Raw genomic sequence first — 16,760 nt, 5'->3', positions numbered from 1 at the left:
CGAACGCGAATCCTCGAGATTTTCTGGCCCCGAGGATGATGCACTTTCGACCCCCAAGCATCCAACATGGCAAGCAACAGCTACAACAACGATGACGAGTACCGCAAGGCTCATGGACTGCTGAATAAGAGCTGGGTCCCCGGTCCAGTTCTTGGTGCTGGAGCCTATGGAGCGCCACAAATCTGGCTGAAACAGGACGAGAGCGGACGGATCATTGACCGTGTTGCGATGAAGGACACAGAGTCGCCGCACTACCAGGACGTGGGCAGGAGCTATAAAATACCTAATGAGGTTTTTGCACCTCTCAAATTACAACATCTGCCGGGCGGAAACAATGTGGTGATGGTACGAAGCTGGCGTCAGGACGAAAGGATTCGAAAGGTCAGAATATACACAGAGTACTGTCCACAGGGCACTCTGAGCAGTTTGATCAAGGACTATCAACTACGGTACGGAGTAGCTACGACGGTGCAGCAAATCAATGATGCTGAAGTCCCGGAAGCTTTCTGCTGGCACGCGCTTTGGTGCCTGACCCAAGTAGGCCTACTGATGGAACGGGGAGCCGTACACAAGCGAGACGTCCCCCAAGGAACCTGGCCCCTGATAGTACATCGTGACATCAAGCCTGACAACATCTTTCTTAGCGGGAACCAAGGTTTCCAGTGGAGAGGCTACCCGACAACGAAGCTAGGAGACTGGGGCTTGTCGGTACTATACGCGAACGGAGAGTGTAGTGGCCGTGGGCAAGGACTTTTGAGCGATTACCGCTTCTCGCCGCCAGAGGTACGACAGCCTGCAATGGGTTATCTTGAGGGCCTTGGACCACCGCATCGGTACCCAGCCAGGCTGACGTCTCGGACGAATGTCTGGGCGGTCGGCTTACAGATCTGGAGTTTGATGCAAATGGAGAACGGAGATCATTCGATGGACGAGGGCAAGCGAGACTGGCAGGAAACGCAAGATCCAACTCCCTTCCGCGTGGGCGCAGTCAACAAGTATAGCACTCAACTGAGAGGTCTGGTCATGGACTGTCTCCGATACCTGCCCCACGAACGTCCCAGCTTCGAAGATATCTACAATGAAATCCTCATGGACACTCTCAGTCCTCGCAAAGCAGAAGTTAATCGACTGCGAGAAAGCCCACCAGAAGATCTCGGCTTCCGACTCTTCTACAAAAGAGAAGGGTATCCGCTACGAAGTATGCTCTACGACGAAGCTCGCAATGACCCCAACTTCTACAACCAGATCGCGCCACCTCCCTCGCCACCTGTCTTAGCACCCACGACCGCAGAGCAAGCAGACAGCGTTGATGAACTAGATGGAGGGCTAGAAAGCTTACCAATGCTGTTCCCTCCCCAAGACGACCCCTCAGAAGAAGAGAAAGCCGAGCGAAAACGTGCAGCCAGAGCCGCATGGAAGTTGGCGGAGCAGAAGCGGAAGAGAGCAAGAGCTGCAGAGCAAGTGACACACATCCAGGCCAGGCACAAACTTGACCAGCAAAGGAGGCAAGAGGCACAGCAACAGGGCAAGAGCTCTTCGCTTATGCCGCCGGCTTGGTCACCACTGACCCCTAATGACTTTGGCCGACCACCAGCTTCTGGAGCGAAGAGGAAGGCTACTAATGAAGATCTAATGGAGGGGCTGGAGATGGAGCAGAAGATGCCCGCGATGCCGAAGAAGGCGGCGAGGAATCGGGGACGGCGAAGGGAGCGAAGTGCGGACCCTGGGGCGAGTAATAGTGCTGCAAGCTGGAGACCGGGGAGAGGGGTGTAGATGCAGTCACAGGTTGTCAGTGTATGTGAATTTTCAAGGTCCTGTACGGTAATCATGAGTGAGCTCTTGTGCGATGCTTGAGAGAAGTTGTAAGTAGCATTGCTTCCAAAGACTGTAGCTCCAGCATTTGCCTACAAGCGCATCGTCATCTTCGCTACGAACATCGCTACTTGAACCAGCCGGCGTACCAGTGGGATGTGAGGACCATCGTAGGTTACGCGAGGCGCTCGCGGCGAACAGTCCACGCTGCATTCTTTTCTTCTCTGTCCCATCGGGACCACATTCCGTCCCGGCTACAACCTCTTCCGATCACCACAGCGGATCCGCAGTCTGATTCAACCTCGTAAGATACCCCGAATCGACCAACTCCCCAACGGCCTTCGGCATCAAAAACTGCAACCCAAGCCCCTGCTGTCCAAACCACCCAGCAATCGGCCCACTCTGCACATTGAACCGCCTCGTAACCACATACACCTGATAATTATACGGATACATCGCCCCCGGCGCGGCATTCAAATTCCACGGCGGCAGCGACCGCTGCGCATACGGCAGTCCCGCTGGAGACGTGTACGCGCCAAACTCACTCCCGAACCGATCAACCAGCGTGCCGACGGCGAGGGAGATGTTCAGGATCCCGGGTTCCCCGGTTGTGGTGAGGGTGTAGCCGTCGAAGGGCGGGTAGACGAAGCTGCCGGTTGTGGCGTTGGTCCATTGTGCGAGGAATTCGCCGGGACAGGCGCCGCCGAAGCGGTGGTATGTGCTTTCGCCGCCTACGATGCCGTCGAGGGGGAGGGCGGAGGGGAGGCGGACGGGACCTAGGCGTGGGTCGCCGCAGATGTAGGTGTTGAGGTCGTCGGTTGCGTTTGTGCCGGCGCAGAAATCGGTGCAGCGGGCTGTGTTCAGGTCTGGCTGCAGTGGGTGTTCGTCAGTAGGAGTCCTTTCTCAATCCTAATTCGATTCATCGTAGCTGCTTACATCAGTCGCATTTCCGACTGTGGTATTGCTTTGTGCTTGTGTCGAAAGGGCGCACACGGCGAGGACGCAGAGGGTGGAGATGAGTCTCATTGTGCTGATTGACCTTGGATATACAGACGCGGGAGCACCAGAGAAGAGTTATATACAGCATCAGGAACGCAGCCATTGCTGATAGCTTGAGCTTTGACATGTGCAGCTCCAACTGAGTTTGGCACTATAGACATACTGCATCGCCCCGTACATCTTGTTCTCCACCATCGGCGGGGACACCATGCTGCGGGCCGCCAGGAATTGTCGCTCGAAGTCGCTTCAGCCAGTCAAATCATTCAATACCAAAACTGTGAAGCAGGAAAGTTTGTCGATGCTGTGTTCGCATGCACAAGAACGCCGTGCATGGTGCCGTCGTATGCATGCGGAGAGCTCTAGTGGGTAGATCTCCACAGTTGACCCAACAACAACGGACAGAAGTGTCAAGACACCGCTTGATGCGGGAATGTTGCAGAGCCCAAGCTTCATTCATGCAGCTGCATTGCGAACAGGTAATACTGCATTGCCCGGGAAAGGCTAGTGCAATACGCTGCATTGAGTAGCGATCTGCACTGCATGAGAGCACAAGATCAGATCCAGCTAGCTCGTGGCTGACCGCTAGTGTTGTGCGTCAGGCGAAGAGGTATTCAAGTCCGGGCCCGACGTGCCGCCCTCAGAAGGAGTGAAGATTTACTGGTTTAAATCATGCTATCATACTTCAAAACTCCGCAACCAGGTCATCCAAGATCTGATTGAAGTATCTCACCTGCAGGCTTAGATGCGTCTCATCCAGATAATGCAGCCTCGCTTTTCCGCGAAAACGCTTTGCGATCTCGACGCCATGGTACACGGAGACATTTTTATCCTGCTTGCCAAACCACAGATGCATCGGCAGATCTGGTCGGATGTCCTCAACTCGAAAGTCCCACTTCGACCCAAGCAGGGTGGCATCTTGTATCAGCGTATCAAAGCCATCTTGGAAATACTCCTGACCAGCAGTCATGGCAAGGCGCAAAAGGTCAACACCAGCTGAAGCTGCCCAGGCATCCAAGTCTTTCGGGTTGGCGCTGGGGGTCGCGATCTCATCAATCCATTTTCTGAGCTTTTCTTCCTCGCTGAGATGCAAACGGTCTTTTGGCCAAAGGTATCGGGAAGAGTGCCAACGGAAGAACCAAGGCGCCCAGTGAATGATGTATCTGTAGCCAAGCCAGTTCGGCCAGCCCATACCCGTGGATTTGTATCTCTGTATGTCGCCCATGCCCGTGACATTGGCTATGGCCTTGAGCCTGTTGGCTGGAAGATATGCTGCACAAGCCATAACATAAGGTCCACCGCCTGATGTTCCGATGACCGCGTACTGGTCCAGCTGCAGGGCATCGGTGAGACATTTGATATCTTGCGCAAAGCTCAGATGCGTACGGCCGGGATGTGGTGAGCTCCAGCCAACTCCAGGTCGGTCTACGCCGATGATTCTGGCTCCAATCTTCTTCGCATACTCGTCTTGCCATGCCATCTCAAGACGAGAACCTGGTAGGCCGTGAAGCATGATGATGGGCTTGCCATCTGGTTGACCATATTCAGCGCAGCCGAGTTTGCGATAGTCGGGCAGTGTTATTGTCGCAGAAGTGTCGTTGTCGAGACGAAAGCGGCATTCTCGTCCAAGCTGTGCTCGGAGTGTGTCGCCGAGCTGCTTCGCTTTGATTGCGTTCTTGTCATCTTTGATGTAGTCTTGATATATCTTGTATCCCAGGAGTGGCAGCAGGGCGAGGCACGCAGTAAGAACTGCCCTTGGGTAGTCCGAGAGGGCCATGATGGGCAGTAGCAGGGAGACGATCGCTGTCGAATCGACGTGCCCATGGAGCAAACAAATGTGTCAATATCGCACACACGATCGCTCACATCAGATGCTGAATGGAGTTATTGATGGACATCGAAGACTTGAGTCACATGGATCCTCCAGCGCATTTGCGACTTTCGAAGGATTCGATCCGACATTCCCCGCATCTGAGCAGCACAGACAACCTTAGTTGTAAGCTTGTATGGCAGTTGCCACTTCATATCGGTGGCTGGAAGACGTCCTCAAGCATCTGAGCTCCGTGCTGATCCCTTGCACGCAGATGCTCATGCGCACCCAGAAGAACGAACCCGAGCAGCTTCGCACGGCGGTACACCCAATGAGTTTCGAAGACATCGTTGGCCAGGCTCATCTCAACGCCACGATCTGGTTGATGAAGTCCGCCTCAAAAACGATTCTGGCGAAGGAAGCTGGTGTGACGAGACTTGACTCTCTGGCGGTCAATCATGGCGCATTCGAAGGTGTGGCAAGGACAGATGCTTTGGACGATGTTGAGCAGCGAGCGATGTGCTCTGCACACTGAATCGACCCGCTCCCAATGGAGATGTGACTCTCGAGCTCATGGCTGAATGCCCCAAAAGAGAGAGATGTCATACGATGAAACGCGCTCTTGGCGTCGGTGTCTCTAGTGTCATCTCAACAGAAGGACAAGTCATTGCTTTTCAATTGACTGACTCAGCCGGTGTCCGCCGTCTCGGCCCGCGCACCCGAGAAGTGCCGAACCATCGCCTACATTTCTCGTGGACGACTCCACCTTCATCAGAAACATCACCAACGCCATCAACGCACTACTACTCGCTCCACCACTATGGCTGACCCTCGGATTGAAGCGGCCGCTCTTGGCATCAACCTCTGCCTGGAACGCGAGGCTTTACGAAGGTCGGTGCTATACACCTGACGCTCGAGGCAGCCGGGCTCTTGTCATCGTGTCCATCTGAAGGAAGCCGGACTCTTGCCACCATGTCTATCTGGAGTAGTCGGACTCGTGTCATGACCCTCTGAAGCGAAGTCATTGGCCCAACGGCCACCTGTTGTTGTGCTCCTGTCACAATCGGGGCATCGGCAAGCGGACCTCCAATAGTGTTGCAACCCTAACTACAGAAGCAAGGACTCAATCTTTGACCAGTGCTGTCTCATTTCACCTTCGGTACGACTCTCCTTCTAGAAGGTCAGGACATGAATGCGAACGATGCGAAAGCTGGGCAAGATGACGCCTTGTTCCCTACAGTGTCTCAGTTTGCTGGCCATGACAGTTTCCCTCGGTCAGGTCCGAAAGCATGATCGTCTGCTCCATGAGGGCCTACACACAGTGGCATCAATCACAGAGACGGTTTGTAAGCGGAGACCGTGCAAGCATGCGTTAACTCTGTCAATCTGCAGCAAAACTATCAGGCTGAATGCAGCCTCGTCGAAGCGCGGTAGGACTCTATGCGGCTCGTGAACCACGGTGGATCCTACGCCGTGTTTCGCAACACCAAGCATTCTTGGCAAATAACGCTACCGTGGTAGCTTCGCTTTTGCATGCGCCGCTTTGGTGAGCGCTCTCGGCAGGCAACACGAGCGTCCTCGCCACTTCCCGAAGCTCAGGTCGCTGCCTGACTTGCAATGGCTGTTCAATCCTCTACCAAGTGTCAACGATTTCAGCGACCTGGATGGCTGTTCTGCACCTCCTCGTTGCCTCTCAGAGAGCGCATATCAGTGGGGTCTCAACCCCTGCCTCGTGGTAGATCTCTCTCTCTCTACTCGTTGCGGCTTCAGTACCTGAACAAGATAATGCCGTAGGCTCTTCAAGGTGCAACGTAGAGTGGTGATGGTAAAGCTCAATCAGAGCGTCGCTGACTGGCGGAGGCCTCTAGCCAACTGGGGTACTGCAAAGTGGTGAGTTACGAGCGTTCGTCACCCAAGCACCACTACACTTACATTACCCGCTAAAGACGCAGAAACACCACGATGTGGAGCAGGGGCAACGTAATGTCCTCTACTCCCGGAGACTAGTCTCCAAGACCCTTCTTGTACGGCTAGAACTAGGGCGAACTTCCAAGCCTCGTCAAGCTCTAGCATAATCCTCGATCGGCACTCCGTCCAAGGCACGTCGAAGTCACATCGCCTCAGTCATGGTGGTCAATGTGTACGGAAAGTGCCCGCTGTGTTGGACGAGAACGTCGAGATCACCGGACACGGTCCACTTTCTTCACGGCTAGAGGAGTTTTTCGTTAATGCTATCTCCCTAGTTGGTCGTCAGGAGGGCTGTACAACAGGGCCCTATCTAGCCAATGGCGTGGTTGGAGACTGTAAGCTTGATTGATATAGATGTCCTGGAACGACAGTACCTCTTGTTCCTTTGAGTACCAGACCGTCACTATAGTCTTCAGCACATTTCAGTCGTTCTTGAACAATCAAAATGGTTCAGACATCCATCATCGCCGCGGCATGCGTGCTCGGCGCCGCACTCGTTCACGGTAAACACACAGCGCGACAACACAGCCTTGTCCACGACTGACAGTCTCTATCAGCTCACCCAGGTCCACACCCTGTGCCAAACGCGAAGCTGCTGTCCGAACGGTCTGAGAAAGCCTCAAAATGTGCCGCACAAGTCGGTGCCATGAAGCGGAAGCGTCACCTCCAGCGCAAGAGGGAGATCACAGACTACACCATCCACGCGGACGCACCAAAGTACAACTTCCTCAAGGACGACACTTGCATCCTTAGACCCGAAGTTGACCAAGGTATGTGATTGACATCAGCTCCGATGACCGTTCTCGCGTGGGATTAGGTACTTACATCTTCACTCCAGGACCATACTGGTACCCACCATTCGAGCTGCTACGCCAGAACGTCGCCGAAGACCAAGCTGGTGTCCCACTCGAGCTTGAGATTGGCTTGATCGATGTCAACACCTGTGAGCCGCTCGAGTACGCTATGATCAGCATCTGGGTCAGTATATCAACACATTTGACATTCATCGTTACTGACCACAAGACAGCACTGCAACGCAACCGGCTCCTACAGCAGCTTCGAATACAACCCCAACATCCCCTTCGGCGACCTTCTCAAGCAAAAGGGCGTAAACACCACCGAACCCCCCCTACGACAGCATCGAGAACTTCGCCTTCCTCGCCAACTCCAACACCACCTTCCTTCGCGGCATGTGGCCAACCAACTCCAACGGTGTCGCCTCGTTTAGCACCACCTTCCCAGGGTTCTATGTAAGCAGTCCTATACCCAAAGACCGCAGCTTCCGTCTTGATCGCTCAGACTGACATAATCAAGGTCGAGCGAACCCTCCACATCCACGCCCAAGTCCACACAAACTGGAACATCACCAAGAACGGCACCCTCAACGCCGGCAGCCGCGTCGTTGAGAAGGGCCAGATCTTCTTCCCGGAGGATGTTACCAAGGAGATTATGGCGGTTGAGCCTTACGCCTCCCATGTGGAGGTTGAGCGGTTTACTAACGATATTGATGACATCTGGCAGGATGCTGGCGCGAGTGAGTCAACACCAATTACTGTTTGTAGGGATGAGGACGGGATCCTTTGCTGATTTTTCGTGGCAGCTGGCGCAGCGACGGACCTAGACGTCGAGCCGCTTGTTGGCGTGGATTTTAAGAATGGTGTTCTGGGTTATATCACGCTGGTAAGTTCCAGTCCATCCATCCACCATAGTCACGAAATTCCATCCTTCGACTAACCAACCCCTTCAACAGGGCATCGACACCACTACAATCAAGATCGGCAACAATTAGACACCACACCTCCAAGCTGAAGAGCCAAGGTTAACGCAAGCAGCAAGATGAGGTCGAGAATTACTCGTTTAGGAATGTCCACCACCAGCCAGCCCGTCTCGGCATTCGATGCCGTAGAACCAGTACTGCTTCGGGACCACAGGAACCATATTCCCACCGAGAGAGCTCGTGCAAACAGAGGATGTGGATGTGGATGGGGATGCGATCCCTTTCCTAGATCAGACCATGCCAGTGCTAGGCTAGATTTCCTGCAATCTTTTTTGCACGTTCTAACTTCCTTCGATTCTTCCCTTTTCGGTAGAACGATGACTTGAATGCCATGTTCCCGGCCCACGAGCCTTGCAACGCCTATGCGGCTCATACCACACTACATACCGCATTGCGGGACGCACGCACGAAAGTATAGAAAGGCGGAACCGGCAGAATATCTAAGACGATGAGATCCGCCTGTTATACATATCTATCGTCTAAATCATCACTCAGCATGGAGCGAACATGGACATCAGAGCCTCATCCCTCTCGCACACCTGAAGGTCTCAGCTCAAGCTTAGGATCGATCTCAGCATGCAATCTCCGCCGTATACACCATCTCTACACATCGGCAACACACGATCGAACTCACACTTCGGCTAGCTCGCCTCGAAGACCTCGCTGGTCCCCGCGATCTCGGCCGAGCGAAGGTTGCCATGCAGGTTACTACCATCTAGCTCTTTACTTTTGCCTGGGAAAGTTGACACACGAGTGAGTTAGTCTCACATCAAAACGACGCCTCAGGGACCAGGCTGCTGGCTTGGAGCACATAGATAAGTGTAGCTAAGAAGGAAGAATCCCTGGCTGGTAAGTAATCATGCCAAGCAAGAGTTGTGAGTCGGTCCAGGTGACCATTAAAATGGTTCAAAGAGAACATGGTCAAACTTTGTAACCAATACGTGCTATCATCATTTCGTCCCATCCCACACCAACGCCATCGCTAAGTCCTGTCATCAATCATAAAAACAACCCTCACAAACCCCACACCCGTCACAACCCTCCCCCACAACCGACCCTCCCTTCAAGCCCCCGTCAAATCCAAAACCTCAACCCCACTCTTCCTCCACCCCTTTATCTTCGTCCTCCCCTGACTCTGACTCCACCCACTACCATCTTCCGTCAGATCCACAGCTTCGACGTCGACTTCTTTCCAGGAACCTTGGAGACTTTCGCGGAGTTGGATGCGTTTCTTCTTCGCTTCTTGTTGGCGAGGGGAGCGACGTATCACGGGATCTGGGTTCGTTGAGGATCTCGAAGAGGATGCTCGCGATGAGGTGGCTTTGGCCTTGGCCTTGGTAGGTTTGGAGGCTGGTGGGTTGAGTGGTGGTATGGTTGCGGGTGGTGCTGAAGACCTCTCTGGAGAGAGGCGTACTGGGGGTTCTTCGCTTGGCCGAGGCATCGAGTGGGAGTCTGCACGAGCGGCATTCTTTGGCGGTCTCGTCGTCCTGGCCGGTGAGGACTCCGTCAGATCCAGAGCTTCTATCGTGTCATGCCGCGTTCCCGCCTGCCCAATACCGACATCGAGCAGATCCGGCGTACCCGGCCTCGAAGTAGCCGTTGGCAAAAGCAGATCATCATCCCTCCCTTGCACAGGCGCAGTCAGATGCCGCTTCAGGGGCGCTTTCTTCCTCCGCTTCGTCACCGAGCCCGGCAGCTTTCCAGGTGACCAGGATGCATTCTCCGCAAGGTCGAGCAGGTCAGTGCCTAGCTGAGCCGTAGTGCGCGGCGGGGTTGGAGTTGTGGCGCGAGGTGGTGATGCTGTGACAGGTGCTGGAGAGATGAGGTCGATAAAGTTTAATTGCTTTCTGGGCGTTGGTGAGAAGTATGAGTTGATGGTCCTTTGGCTCATTGCTGGCGAGATCACCTCGTCCGAGGACCTCTTAAGGTGCCGTGGAGTCTTCTGTGGATCTGCCTGCTGCTTGGATCTGGCTTTGGTGGTCGTCTTGGCTTTGGCTTGCGCCAACGCCTTACTGGCAAATGGCGCGAAGATACGAGTTTTGTCGATTGGTGGGTCTGCCAGTCGACTTGCTTTGGGTGTCTCGTCGTCATCCTCGAGAGGGTCGAACTGCTTCATCAAGCTAGGCGACAACTGTGAAGGCCTTTTGAAGCCAGAAACTTTGTCGATCACATCATCTGTATCGTCTTCATCGTCTCGTGGATCCAGCTTCGTCTTCTTGGCGCGAGCGTTAGCACCAGTCTTGCTCGCTTGCAACGGCGCTCGATCTTCTTGTGAGCTTACGATCACCACTTCCTGCTGCGAGGACTTCGTCACCGTGGTGAAAGCAGCCATTGGCAGTTGTGCAGAATCGACAGTCTTCTTCTTCCTGGTCGTCTTCTTGGCATGCATATTCGTATCACCAGCGGTAGCGGCTCGTGCTTTCCGCCGCGCCTTGAAGAGTTCCTTCGGATCTCGCAGACTTGCTTCGTAGTCTTCGACAGTCAATGGACATCCCAGCTCCAGAAAGCTGTGCATCATCCAGATCTTCTCGGGCTGATCAGGCTCGTAAGGTCTCGCAACGCGCTTCTTCGTAGGAGATGTTGGAGCGTCATCCTCGTCCGCCGTGCTGTTAGGTATCGGCGCGAATTCGCTCTCGACATCGCTTGGGTCTTCAACGCCGCCAGCTGGTATGAAGTCGTCGTCCTTGTCTTCGATAGTGAGATCGATGGGCACGAGACTCATCGGGATGAATGACATGCGATACTCCACTTCTGCGTCCGTCGTTTTGTGGATTCGCTTGCCATGGATCGCGATGATGAAGTCTTTCTCCCGCACTGCTTGAGCTTCCTGGCTGACCTGGACGCCATCGCTCTGCAGTCGCATCTCGCGCACAAGCATGGCTGGAGCTAGGTTGCGGATGAATTTCTTCGCTCCCCCCAAGCATCTCCAGTCGAACGCATCTGCAGCGAAGGATCGCAATGCAGCAAAATCGATGGACTGATCCCATTGCAGGCTGTCCCGTACTCGCTCCAGCTTCTCCGGTGTTGAGATACACGGGTGCGTGTAGTAGCCGAGCACTTCCTGGTTGGGAAACTCGTCTGGTATGACCAGTTTCGAGTTCTTCCTGGAGAAGTACTTTGCCTCGTTTGTGAAGATCTGGTGTTGTAGTCGCTCTCTCCAAGCGTTCAAGCCTTCTTTGTCCTTCATCCTCGCCACTTCACACAAGTCCTTCCCAAAGCCTGCTCTTGCTGCATCGCATGCCAGCTTTGGTCCGCATCCCGGTATGCCTTCTGTGATGTAGTCTCCGCCGCTCATGAGCGCGACCAAGATCATGCCCTCCCTGTCCATGCCACTCTTCTCTTTCGTCTCTTCTGCTCGGTAGACATTGACATGTGTGGGCACTTTGCTTGTTCCCTCCGAGCTCCAATTCTTCAGCGTCACTCCACTTCCAAACATGAGGGTGTCAACATCTTCACTCAGCACTGCATCCACTATGCCCTCTCGTTGCAGCAGTGCGCATTCCGCCTCTGCCTCTCCTGGTGCGATGTGCCACGGGAAGCCAAACTGTTTCAACAGCTGCTTGGCCAAGAATTCTGGCACCGATGCGACTCGTACCCCAGGCCCGCCGACCTTCTTGTTTCGCTTGAACGTCGGCTTGTACGGTCCATCGAAGACGAAGAGTGGGTGGATGTTGAGAGATAGTAGTCGCAGTAGGCGGTAGTAGAATGTTCGCAAGGCAGGATTGGAGCCACCCTTCGAGGCGAGGATTTGGAAGAGCCAGATGGAGATATCGATCGCAAGTCGGAAGGGTCGATTGTGGGCGATCAAGTGGTCGGAGGAGAGTTTGACCAGTGACACTCGCTGCCCAGGCCCGATCTCTTTGAAGATGCTATGCGACTGTGTCAGTGGTGGCAGTGGTGGCGGTCGGGGTATGAGGATGTGCCTACCCATGGATGCCCATGGCGACCCCAAGAGTGAGAAGCCAGAGAGGTACAAGTTATGTATGCTATGGAGCCATCGTCGACGTTCCATATGTGAGGATTGTGGTCAAGAAGTGGTATCGAAGGTGGAGGAGCCTCGCGTGTCGTTTCCGTGGCAACGGCGGGCGAGGCGGGACGGATTCACGTGGCGCCAACCAGCGCGTCGGTACTTCAACTGCCGCTATCTTTATCATCACAACGCGTCAAGAATGAATCGTTGATGACCGTGGTGGAAGAGATGTTGGACATATTGCGCCGTTGACGTTGGATACACGCGACGAAGGAACTCACACTCTGGACACGATCATGGCACGACTCAGCCACATCAGAACATCCCAAATGCCATCCAGCAGAGACTCGTCGCCGGATCCTCTCGACCTGCCCACTTCACCACTCGTAAGACACTCGCCGATCAAGCGACAGAGCAGCGTGAAGCGATCGCTGTCGCCGCGCAAAGTTGGACGACCTCGAATTACTGCGACACCCACCAAGTCCGTCGTCCTCGACACGCCGGGAGCTGGAGATGCGAGTCCGTGGCGCATCAAGGTGACGGTGGAGGCCGAGCCAAGAGATGGCAGTCCGGGCAAGCGCATGACACGAACGACAACTGTGCCGCCGAAGGACGAGACTAGCAAGAGATCGAGTAGTCCCACGAAGCGCACATCGCCGAGGAAGGGAACACCCGCCGAGACGAAGAAGCCAGCCAGGAAACGCAAAGGCACGCCGATACGGGATGCGAGACCTGCGAGACCGCCGCCAGAGGTGAAGGCGACACCGGAGGTAACAGAGGCAGTCCAGCAGAGATCGCATTCGCCTGCAGGACGAGCCTCTGGAAGATTGGCGCAATTGAGTGGTACTCCTGGCTCTGCTCGATATCAGCGGCTGAGCTATGCACGAGAAGAGCTGGATGCGGCATTGCAGGCTGCAGTGGGCATGTCCGATGCTGTGCCGAGATGCGATCCACCAGGCGACAAGACTGTTTCTATGAACGAGGACTTCAGCATGATCTCAGTGGACTCTTTGCAGGCTACGAGGGAACATGGTCTGTCGAATTCTATGAGGAGTATGCCCGACGGCGAAAAGTCTGCGGTAATGGTCTCATATATGGCTTCTTCGCCGCCGAAACCACAGTATCCGGACTTGTCGAAGAAATCCGAGATGGCTAGGTCTCGTCTCGGACAATCTGCCACGACGCCTTATGATTCAATGAGTGGGAAGTCACTTGGACCTGCGAGAAGTGTGCTCTCTTCTGCGATGAAGCAGTCTCCTTTGTCACAACAGCAAACGAGGAAAGCTAGCAACGAAGAACAGTGGCAGCGAGAACGGGAATCTGTCAGTCGCAAGATACAGTCCGCACCTCAAGAGAACGTAGTAGTGGTTGACGATGATGTACATGATGATGACGATGTTGACGAAGACATGGTGGACGAAGGAGACCAGCCAGCTGACAATGCTGATGATGAGGACGATCTGTGGCAGACTGAAGCATCTCGTGAAGTGAAAGTGAGCATGCGAGATAGCCGAAGATCGCAGCACGATCCAACACATGTCGCCCCACCGCCACAAGATCGGGAGCCACAACTCGAAGATCTGTTCGCCGATGAGCCGTTGAAGCCAGCGCGGCCTAAGATACCGCGGACCTGGCGACGTTCTTCTGGGATGGACTTCGAATACATCGACTCTCCCGCCCATCAGCCTGTTGTGGACGATGTTGAGCGGGCGGAAGATCGAAAGGACTCTCCCGACGGCAGCGGCGTGCTCACGCCACCAGACACCGACAGCGAGGACGACGAGGCAGAGCAGGTCGATGTTGCGCAACCGGCGGAGCACGACCAACAAGACCAAGAAACAAGTGACTTCGAGCCAGATGCTGAAGCGACCAGGGTGCACGGCTCTGATGTCGTTGACAAAGAGGCACAACCACTGGAGGCCGAAGCAGAGCAGGAAGATGAGATCATGTCCGACGACAGCGTTAGTCCCAATGGTGAAGACACTGGCAACTTCTTCGCAATGAATCTGCCCAAAGTTTACACTGTACAGGAACCACCGAAGAGGCGAGGAAGGCCGCCTCGTCAGCCAAGCATGAACTTGACTGAGTTGCTCAATCTAGATGGCACTAACAGTCCAGTGAAGCCTGCAATGGCACCACTAAGAAGACCAGCACTTGGCGACTCGAGACAACAAGCTGGTAGCTCATATTCGCTTCAAAGGCCGAATCAACCTCAAGCACGCCGTGTGGACAGCGCCGTCAACCACAGCAGCAGCGTCGCAGAAAGCTCTTCGAAATCGCTCAGCAGTCCTCTTAGGAAAAGCCTGTTGCGAAGCAGTAAGATGCACGGCAGTCCATCTGCAGCTGAGAAGCAGGGACCGAGGCCCGATGTCTCGCATGACATGCCACCATGGCGTGGCAGACCTCGCTCTGGCTTCTTCAAGAAGGATCGCCAAGAAGACGCCGCCGCAGACAGCTTCGAGGGCAAGACGAGCGACCAGCAGCAACTGTTGCAAGAAGCGAGAGCTATTAGTAATCGGACCCACCTGCAATATATCCAAGACTATGCACGAGAGCACAGCAACAGTCAAAATATGGAGATGTCAGATGCCGGGCAGGATTCCCAACCAAGAAACAAGGGCAAGCAGCCATATGTACAGCAAGAGGAGGACGCTCTTGAGGAGGAATCGGGAGAGGAAGAAACCGATGTTCATGGACCAAGCGGAAGCTACGAAGAGCGTCTCAATCTCGAGTCGCCAGGCAAGGTCATGGTGAACTTCAACGACTCTCGAACTTCTTCTCTCCTCGCACCGACTCGGCACTACCCTCCTCTCTTCGATCAGCCTCCACCACCTCGACAGCAGACACAACAACTCAAACCGGAAGACTCTCCAAACACGGGGATCCTCGTCGCAAAGAGACCCACTACGACGACCGCAACCTCAACCCAGACCGGCATTTTCTCCCGCCTCACCTCCACCTTCTGGTCCGCCATAACCCACCCCGTTGCCCCAGTCATCGATCCTGCTCCACCGCAACCTGTCCCCAAGCCCGAAAGCCTCGACGCCCACTTCCCTCCCTCCCTCCGCGCCCAACTCCGCGAACGCTACGGCATTGTCCACGACCGCTTTCCCTGGACAATGCACCACATGCGCACCGTCCACCGCATGCTCAACTCCCTCACCTCCGGCCGCGCTGACACCCTCATCCCCACCCGCGGACGCCTCCCAGATTCTATCGCATTCTACATCAACAAGACCCTCCTCTCCGCAACCGGCTACGAATTTTTCTTTACCGAGCAACTCGCCTACGTCGTCTGGTCTTTCTTCCAGCTACGCATGCCGGCGCATGTCATCGAGAGGATGGAGAACGGAGAGGATGAGTGGTTAGGCGACACGATGGCGGAGAGGTGTCGGGGCTGGTTCGATAGCAGACACGGGAGCGAGGAGCTGTTTCAAGAGGTGACGCATGGGAAACAGGTCGCGGAGTGGGTCAACAGGCACGAGGGGATAATTGGGGTGAATTTCGTAGTGAGGGTCTTGGGGGTTTGTGTTAGGAGTAATGAGCTGCATGGTGGGCCGTAAGGGGTTGATGTGATGGGAGTTTTGGATGAGCGAGACTAGGGAATTTGGAGGGATGGTGTGATGAGGAGGTGGGTGGGATTCGTAGATAGTGTTTCTGGTTCTGTTAGATATATAGAATGACGGCGATGATAGCGGGAGGGAGACTTAGTCGTGGTCGCTTGGTTTGAAGGGCGCATACTAGACGAGAGTTGGCGGGTTTGTGTTATAGACTGTCATTATTTAGGATACCTACAATGCTATTAACGTTCTTAGTTTAGTGTTCTAATATAGGCCTAGACTCGGGTTAACCTCTGTATATTATCTCTCTTATCCTACCGATCGACTAGCTCGTTACTACTATTTAGAGATATCGGCTAATCTGGGTTACCTCTTCGAAGCTTCTATATATAAGGAGTTCCGACAGCTCGCTATAGGCTATACGCTATAGATAGCAAATAGTACTATAGGTAGAGATAGGGTTAGGGTTACGGCGCCCGGTACGCGGGTAGGATCCTAATCGCGACGGGCTAATTAGCTATAACTAGCGACACCGAGAGCGCTACGTCGTATATATACCGTATCGCCTACGTATCGCCGATATATATATCGAAACACGTATATAAATCTCTCTATATACCTACTAACTTTATCCTGTCGGTATCTTCTCGATTAAACCGCTTGTCGTATCGTTACGTCTACCGGTCAAGTTATTTCTTAGATAGGGTACCTCCTACGTACTAAGCTCTAAATTACGACGGGCTAATTAGCTATAACTAGCGATACCGAGAGCGCTACGTTATATATATACCGTATTGCCTACGTATCGCTAATATATATATCGAAATTAGGGTTAGGGTTAGGGTTAGGGTTAGGGTTAGGGTTAGG

At 54.2% G+C, this 16,760-nt stretch overlaps 6 protein-coding genes across 6 annotated transcripts; 3 read left to right on the top strand and 3 right to left on the bottom strand.

Annotated features, from left to right (window-relative positions):
• Window positions 1-66: 66 nt before the first annotated feature.
• On the top strand, window positions 67-1,773 carry CLAFUR5_20196 (uncharacterized protein; the record flags this gene model as incomplete). Its single annotated transcript, XM_059463033.1, has 1 exon — window positions 67-1,773. One exon carries the CDS (start codon window positions 67-69, stop codon window positions 1,771-1,773), a length of 1,707 nt encoding a protein of 568 aa, XP_059319122.1.
• A 309-nt stretch (window positions 1,774-2,082) lies between these two features.
• CLAFUR5_11675 (uncharacterized protein) lies at window positions 2,083-2,838 on the bottom strand (the record flags this gene model as incomplete). Its single annotated transcript, XM_047910823.1, has 2 exons — window positions 2,083-2,682; window positions 2,749-2,838. The coding sequence occupies 2 exons, from the start codon at window positions 2,836-2,838 to the stop codon at window positions 2,083-2,085; spliced, it is 690 nt and encodes a 229-aa protein (XP_047767383.1).
• Window positions 2,839-3,493: 655 nt separating this feature from the next.
• Window positions 3,494-4,585, bottom strand: CLAFUR5_11674 (uncharacterized protein; the record flags this gene model as incomplete). The annotated part of the gene is made up of 1 exon (XM_047910822.1): window positions 3,494-4,585. One exon carries the CDS (start codon window positions 4,583-4,585, stop codon window positions 3,494-3,496), a length of 1,092 nt encoding a protein of 363 aa, XP_047767384.1.
• Window positions 4,586-7,031: 2,446 nt separating this feature from the next.
• On the top strand, window positions 7,032-8,375 carry CLAFUR5_11673 (uncharacterized protein; the record flags this gene model as incomplete). The annotated part of the gene is made up of 8 exons (XM_047910821.1): window positions 7,032-7,089; window positions 7,144-7,356; window positions 7,425-7,564; window positions 7,614-7,694; window positions 7,732-7,836; window positions 7,901-8,120; window positions 8,187-8,266; window positions 8,337-8,375. The coding sequence occupies 8 exons, from the start codon at window positions 7,032-7,034 to the stop codon at window positions 8,373-8,375; spliced, it is 936 nt and encodes a 311-aa protein (XP_047767378.1).
• A 1,051-nt stretch (window positions 8,376-9,426) lies between these two features.
• Window positions 9,427-12,304, bottom strand: CLAFUR5_11672 (Flap endonuclease GEN 1; the record flags this gene model as incomplete). The annotated part of the gene is made up of 2 exons (XM_047910820.1): window positions 9,427-12,232; window positions 12,291-12,304. 2 exons carry the CDS (start codon window positions 12,302-12,304, stop codon window positions 9,427-9,429), a joined length of 2,820 nt encoding a protein of 939 aa, XP_047767379.1.
• A 325-nt stretch (window positions 12,305-12,629) lies between these two features.
• Window positions 12,630-15,896, top strand: CLAFUR5_11671 (uncharacterized protein; the record flags this gene model as incomplete). The annotated part of the gene is made up of 1 exon (XM_047910819.1): window positions 12,630-15,896. The coding sequence occupies one exon, from the start codon at window positions 12,630-12,632 to the stop codon at window positions 15,894-15,896; it is 3,267 nt and encodes a 1,088-aa protein (XP_047767380.1).
• Between the last annotated feature and the right edge of the window lie 864 nt (window positions 15,897-16,760).

Source organism: Fulvia fulva, chromosome 10 (assembly GCF_020509005.1).
Source record: "Fulvia fulva chromosome 10, complete sequence".
NCBI classification, from domain to species: Eukaryota; Fungi; Ascomycota; class Dothideomycetes; order Mycosphaerellales; family Mycosphaerellaceae; genus Fulvia; species Fulvia fulva.
Note: the sequence above shows the minus strand (reverse complement) of the source record. Positions and strands in the feature narration are given on the sequence as shown.